The sequence below is a fragment of the Stegostoma tigrinum genome, chromosome 19, assembly GCF_030684315.1.
Source record: "Stegostoma tigrinum isolate sSteTig4 chromosome 19, sSteTig4.hap1, whole genome shotgun sequence".
NCBI lineage: Eukaryota > Metazoa > Chordata > Chondrichthyes > Orectolobiformes > Stegostomatidae > Stegostoma > Stegostoma tigrinum.
This window is the reverse complement of record NC_081372.1, coordinates 3,191,700-3,199,372: the sequence shown is the minus strand read 5'-3', so window position 1 is coordinate 3,199,372 and position 7,673 is coordinate 3,191,700. Positions and strand designations below refer to the sequence as shown.

The 7,673-nt window shown below is 45.4% G+C and overlaps 1 protein-coding gene across 1 annotated transcript in view; it reads left to right on the top strand.

The window, feature by feature from the left end:
* LOC125461643 (DENN domain-containing protein 3-like) overlaps positions 1 to 7,673 on the top strand; it is a 161,400-nt gene that overhangs the window by 113,333 nt on the left and 40,394 nt on the right. Inside the window, exons 13-14 of the mRNA XM_048550597.2 lie at positions 1,793 to 1,974; positions 2,550 to 3,077. Coding sequence (XP_048406554.1) covers positions 1,793 to 1,974; positions 2,550 to 3,077 — 710 coding nt within the window. The remainder of the gene's footprint in view (positions 1 to 1,792; positions 1,975 to 2,549; positions 3,078 to 7,673) is intronic.

Here is a 7,673-nt window from a genome sequence, read left to right as displayed (position 1 = left end):
TATAGAGAGTGCTGGTTCATGCGGTACTGATTAAAACAAAGCTTGCTGCAGTAAAGAGATTACAGCAGGGCTCTTGCTCAAGATAATCAGGCAGAGTCTACATGGTTCTGTAAAAGGGAAATCATGCTAGACCAGTCTGTTCTTTGAGGCAGTAAGACATTGTGGATAAAGGAGAACCAGTGAATGTCCTGTGCAGTGATTGTAACGAGGTCAGCTGGGTGGGCATCAGAGAATATGAGTTCCCTGATTGAAGCTGTTAGTCTGGTCCAATTAGGGAGCCATGGCTGACAGATATAAACAAGAGTATCAGATATCCTGCTCACTCTGAGAAATGGCTCTGAGGAAGCTGGATCAGTGTCAAGGACTCTCCGCGTGTAAATAAAGGGTGACCTGGTGAAGGGATACCAGCCTCTGTGGAATTATTTCATCCTGTATTTAAGCTTTCTAGAAGGCATTTGACAAAGTGCTCCATAAAATGTAATTGTGGAAAATAAAAGTTCACAATGTAGTGTGTAACATATTGATACAGATGGAAGGTTAAACAGCTAACAAGGAATGGACCACTTTCTGGTTGGCAAGATGTAATGAGAGGAGTTCCACAAGGGGGCAGTGCTGGAGCCTCAACATTTTAAGTTAACTTCAATGAAGGGATAGAAGGTGTGGGAGTTCAATTGTCTGAAGACACAAAGATGGAGAGGAAATTAAGTTGTTAACAGGACATAGTAGGCCACAATGCCCGTTAGCCAAGGAAACTACCATCCTTACTGGGCCTGACCTACATGTGACTCCAGTCCCACAGCAATGTGGTTGACTCTTAACTCCCTCTGGACAGTTACAGATGGGCATTAAATGCTGCCTGGCCAGCGACACCCTCATACCATTCATGAAGAAAGGACAATGGGATATAGATAGTTCAAGTGAGTGATCTAACAAACGGGCTATAATCTGAGAAAATGTGAAATTGTTCAACTTGGTCGGAAGAATAAAAAAGGAAGTATATTATGTAAATGTTGAGAATTCACAGAGCTCTAAAATGCAGAGGGATCTGGGAGCTGAATCACAGAAGATTAGTCTGCAGGCACAGCAAGTAATCAGGAGAGCTAGAAATGTCCTTGCTTCTTACGAGAGGAATTGAACACACAAGTTGGGAGGGTATGGTTCAGATACACAGGGCACGGGTGAGAACATATCTAGAGAACTGTGTACAATATTGGTCTCCTCATTTAAGGGAAGATCTAAATATATTGGAAGAAATTTAAACAAAGTTCCCTGGGCTAACCCCTGGGCAGCTTACTGTGTGAGGAAGAGTTAGACTGAGCAAGGCAGTGTCCTGTGGTGTGGAGGAGGAAAAGCAGTGATATGATTGAAAGATGTAACATCCTAAGGGGTCTTGGGCAGGAGGATGGGAAGAGGACATTGGCTGTTGTCGGAGAAGCTAGAACTTGGGGTCAATGTTTGTAAAAATGAGCGATTGCCCAATTAATGCTGTGATGGGGACGAAATGTTTTCTCTCAGTGGGTCACGAAACTTTGGGAGTCTGTACTTCAAAAGACGGTGGAAACAGAGTCTTTTTAAGGTGGAAGTAGATAAATTCCGGCTCACTCAGGGGGCAGAAAGGGTTAGATAAGGATGTGGAATCATCAGATCAGCCAGGATGTGATAGTTCGGAAGAGCAGGTTCGAAGGGACACATTGCCTGATCATGCTCCTGATTCAAACCAGGATGTGCGCCGGATTGTTCATCCTGGAACATAAACACTAGCACTAACTGTACCCCATCTAAACTGTTTCAGATTGAGCTTGGACCAGGCCCTGAACTCGTGCTCATCGACCAACATCTCATCAACCTGTTCTAGGAAGAGAAAAGATCACACTGGTGAATCTCGTCAGACATTGCCCACAAATGCAAACGACGAGACACTGTCACTCGAACCGTTGGCACAACGCAACTCATGGAAAATGAACAAAACTTTAGGTAATAATCCACAATTTCAGCTGCTTCCACTCTGGGTCTCGATGGAGGTTTTTGAAATTACGAGTGGGGGGCTGGACAGCGTAAAACAGGGATGAGCTTCCCCTCCTCGTTAAAAAAAAAGTTTGAGGAGAGGTCTGCATTCCAGACCCGAACTATTTGCTGAGCAGAAAGGTTATTTCTCACATCATTCCTCACTTTGTTTTCGTACATCACTTTAACGCCACACTGTACAGAAGGAGGTTATGTTTGAGTCTAAAACAGTCCTCGATTCATTCCAGTCGGGAATTTAGGAGACACCCCTTCACAGAAAGTGTAAGTTGCACTGCTAGCAGACAGAGGTGATTAGCATTGATATATTGCTGGGGGTGGGGGATAAGCACACCAGGGGAGAAAGGAATAAAGAGGGTTGGTGATAGGGTGAGATAAAGAGGGAGCTTGGGGAGAGGGTACAGAATTCCCAACATGGGGCAGAATGGCCTGTTTCTGTAAGCACTGCTCTCAGGCTGCACAATGTCTTTTTTTTAGTGCATGTCAGGTGTTGCTTCTTCCTGTAAATTCCGTTTTCTTTTTGACAGGAAGAATCAGTAGGAGTAAAGCACCACTCCGAACACTATACCTACCTTCTTTCCCCTGTGACCCACTGGATTCTCTCAGCGTCTCCCTGTATTACACCAAGCTGATTGTGCAGATCAGCAGGACCATTGACCAGACAGGGATAGAGGACTCAGAGGCATTAGCTGTGTGCTTTTACCTGCGTGGGATTGTCCGCCTGGCCCAGGGTCAGTTCCTGCAAGCTCTGCTGGACTTCCAGAACCTGGAGAAAATCAATATGAACTTCTTCCCCTGGGATCTGGTCAAGCGCACGCTGAATTCTATGACTCCCGAGCAGCTTCACACTGTACAGGAGACGGAGGAACTGAAGGGTCTGTTCTTTGGGACCATGCAGAAACACTGGGATATGCTCAAACAGGAGGAAAGCGTGAAGAACTTTGAGCTGCCCAAGATGCCGCTGAACAAGCAAGACTTTGGAATCCACATCCAGGCTGCGGGAATAGTCAATAATCCTAACAACACTGATCGGCTCTTTGACATACTCGCAGGAGGTGAGCTCAGCCTGTATGTTCAGAATCTGTTGATGAAACTCCAGTCTGATCACAATCATAAGGAACATTGTGCAATGCAAACATCTATCTCTCAGTCTCTTTCTCTCTCTGCCCTACCAACCTCCCCCACCGTCTCTGTCTCTCTATATATCTCTCATCTCTTTTCATCTCTCTTTATCCCTCTCACTCTCTCTCTTCATCGCTCTCTCTCTCTCTTCCCTCTCTCTCTTTCCTCTCTCTTTATCTCTCTCTCTCTTCATCTCTCTCTCTCTCTCTTTGGTGTTAGGGACACCTAACTGCAATTGAGGTTGAGGTACAGAGCATCCATCATCTAAGTCAGGGACAGAGTAAGCTCAAGAGGTTTGAGGGGATGAATGGTCTCTGCTGGTTCCCGTGTTGCAGGCCCCAGGAGACATAAATGTCCTCCCTTCTGCTCTTGGATAAAGGCTCAGTGGGCTGAATGGCCTCTTCAGTTCCTTGTGTAACAGGTTGGAAGTTCTGAATATCTTTCTGCTGTGACTGCACATTGGCGCGTTCCACATAACCTCTGGCAGATGTGAGTGACCCCACTTCCCAATCCCATGATGTCTCACAAGACCTCCGTGACATTTTACCACTGACACAGAGATAACGGAATGATCTCTGCCCTGCTTCCATTGAGTAGGAAAAACTGTCCCAGCTGGCTGGGGGGTAGAATGATCTCAGTACTGTGCTATGATCCCAGCTGATGTTATGACCAGAAAGGTCAGACTGACACTGTTGTTTATGATATACATAAATGATCTGGAGGAAGGTATGGATGGTCTGATTAGCAAGTTGGCAGATGACACTAAGATTGGTGGAGTAACAGATAGTGAAGGGGACTGTCAGAGAATGCTGCAGAATATAGATAGATTAGAGAGTTGGGCAGATAAATGGCAGATGGAGTTCAATGCAGGCAAATATGAGGTGATGGAATTTGGAAGATCCGATTCAAGAGCAAACTATACAGTAAATGGAAAAGCCCTGGGGAAAGTTGATGCACGGAGAGACCTGGATGTTCAGGTCCATTGTATCCTGAGGGTGGCAACGCAGGTCGATAGAGTGGTCAAAAAGGCATATGGCATGCTTTCATTCATCAGACGGGATATTGAGTACAAGAGTTGGCAGGTCATGTTGCAGTTGTATAGGACTTTGGTTCAACCACATTTGGAATACTGCGTATAGTTCTGGTCGCCACATTACCAAAGGGATGTGGATACTTTGGAGAGGGTGCAGATGAGATTCACCAGGATGTTGCCTGGTATGGAGGGCGCTAGCTATGAAGAGAGGTTGAGTAGATTGGGATTATTTACATTAGAAAGACGGAGATTGAGGGGGGACCTAATTGGGGTCTACAAAATCATGAGGGGTATAGACAGGGTGGATAGGAAGAAGCTTCTTCCCGGAGTGGGGGACTCAATTACTAGGGGTTATGAGTTCAAAGTGAGAGGAGGAAAGTTTAAGGGAGATATGTGTGGAAAGTCCTTTACACAGTGGGTGATGGGTGCCTGGAACGCATTGCCAGTGGAGGTGGTAGAGGTGGGTACGATAGCGACATTTCAGATGTATCTAGACAGGTACATGAATGGGCAGGAAGCAGAGGGATACAGATCCTTGGAAAATAGGCGACAGGTTTAGATGGAAGATGAGGATCAGCGCAGGCTTGGAGGGCCGAAGGGCCTGTTCCTGTGCTGTAATTTTCTTTGTTCTTTGTTTTTTGACATATTGGCTTGATGGATCATAGTTTGATTTGGTTTGGTTTTAACCAAGTTTTCTCTCACTAAAACATAAGCGCACAATGCTGCAGATCCACTATAAGAATAAAACAGAAGATTATTAGCAAAAGAAATGAAGATCAAAAATAGAACAAACCAAACTGCCCACTTACATCACAAATTCAAAACTACCCTCTGTCTCCTGTCACAAAGCCAATTTTGTATCCAATTTGCCAAGCTACCCCAGATCCCATGTGCGTTTACCTTCTGTATCAGTTTCCCAGGTGAGATCATGCCGAAGGCCTGCTGAAAACCACATAAACTACATCAAGTGTCCTACCTTGACCCACACACTTGGCCACCTTCTCAAAAGGTTCAGTCAGATGTGTTTGGCTTGACCTCCCTCTGACAAAACTATGCTGACTATCCCTGGTCAAACTCGCCTCTCTAAAAGGAGATAAGTTCTCTCTACAATTTTTTTCAGTACTTTCCCTATCACTGATGTATTTTTATGGTGGGTCCAGCCCACTCTCTGGTTTATGGTAACCCTCCCCGATTGATAGTATGGGATTCAGTGATGATAACCCCATTGAATGCCAACAGGCTGTGGTTGGACTCTTGCTTGTTGGAGATGGTCATTGCCTGGCATTTATGTGGGCAAGTTAGTTGCCACTTGTCACCTTAAGCCTGGATATTGTCCAGATCTTGTTGGATGTGAACGGACTACTTCATTATCTGAGAAGTTGTGAATGGTACTGAACATTGTGCAATCATCAGTGCACCCACTTCTGACCTTATGATAAGACCATAAGACATAGGAGTGGAAGTAAGGCCATTCAGCCCATCGAGTCCACTCCGCCATTTTATCATGGCTGATGGGCATTTCAACTCCACTTCCCTGCACTCTCCCTGTAGCCCTTAATTCCTTGCAAGATTGTGAATATATCAGGGCTACAGGGAGAGTGCAGGGAAGTGGAGTGATGGAGGGAGGGTCATCGATGAAGCAGCTGACATTGGACACTAGCCTGAAGAACTCCTGCAGAGATGTCCCAGAGCTGAGATGATTGACCTCCAACACCTTCAACTATTTTCCATTGGGCCAGATCTGACTCCAACTACTGAAGCATTTGTCCTCTGATAACCATTGATTCCAGTTTCGCTCAGGCTCCTTGATGCCACACTCAGCTGAATGCCGCCTTGATGTCAAGGGCTGTCACTCTCACCCCACCCTCTGAAATTCATCTCTTCTGCCCTTGTGTCGAACCAAGGCTGTAATGAGGTCAGGAGCTGAGTGGCCCTGGCACAACCCAAACTGAGCATCACTGAGCAGGTTATTGCTGAGCAGGAGCTGCCTGGTATTACCTTCAAACAGACAGAAAACTCCCATGTTACTAACTCAAAAATCAAAAACACAAAGCTTACAGTAAATGTTATACATGAATGTACATACGCCTCACAATAAAAATCATAACTGCCCCCACCAGCTCTCCCCCATCACCGTACCTAACACAAACCTGACTATTCTAACCTTCTGTAAACCCAAACTCACCCAAAATTCTACAACCTGCTCCACTTGCATTCCCGCACTCACTGAGCTCAGTTGATACCGGATTAAGATGTTAAGATTTTCCTTTCTCATTTCAAATTGTTTCCATGACCTTATCCCTCCTCTCTCTGATCATTAAGATGACATTCCAGTGTTATATTTTCAAGGATGTTTAGGAAATCAGGGTTGTGTATTTCTGGTGTGAAAAGATGTGGCTCTCTAATGCTCTGAGTAACTGAGCTGGGAATCATAGATAGGACTCCCTGCTGAACCATGTTCCACAGCATCTATGGCACCTTACAATGTCACCAAACCAAACACTGGGGGCAGGATTGGCTGGAGCTCACTGGAGTGGGCTAAGTGGTCAGAAGGCTCAGATTGTTATGGGATAGGCTGGTTGGCTCCTGGTCAGAGGAGAGACTGATTTCCGTTTAGGAAATGTCAGGAATGGGCCCGTTGAGGAAATCACCTGCTGTCTAATTAGTCTCATTATGGAGCCACGGCAAGAGGAGATGGTAGACAGTGGGATTGTCTCTGGAATTCTAATCCAGAGGCCCCGACTCAAGTTTGAGGAATGTAGGCTCACATCCCAGCTCAGCAACTGGTGGCCTTTAAATGGGGTTAATTCGAGTCTGGAACATGAAACTCCTCTCAGTAATGCTTACCATGACAACCATCATTGATAATAAAATCCCATCTGGTTTAGTGACTACCTTTCAGGAAGGAAATTCTTCATTCTGGCCTCCATCTGACTCCAAATTGGCCAAACAAGTAATTTTGTCCTAGGACAATTTAGGCATGGGGAACAAATACTGGCCCCGGCAACAACACTCTCATCCCACAAACAAATAAACTTAAAGGTTATTATCTTAGAGCTCATTGTGATTCAACTGTGGCTCAGGAACTTGCCCAACTTCACCCAGGCTTTGCTAACCTCCTGAAAGATGTCAAGCAATGCTATCGTTATAGAGTCAAACATCACAGAACAGTCCTTTCAGTCCAACCAGTCTGTGCCAACCACGTTCCCAAATTAAACCAGTCCCACTTGCCTGCGTTTGGCCCTTTTCCCTCCAAACCTTTCCTATTCATGAACTTAAACAATTGTTGTTTAAATCTTGTAACTGCACCTATATCCACCACTCCCTCTGGCAGTTCATTCCACATATGAACGACTGTGTAAACCATTGCCCCTCGCGTTCGCTTTAAATCTTTCTCCTCACCTTAAAAATATGCCCCCCTAGTGTCAAACTCCCCTGCCTGGGGAAAACACCCTTGCTGTTCACCTTATTTATGCCCCTCAATTTTGTAAAGCAC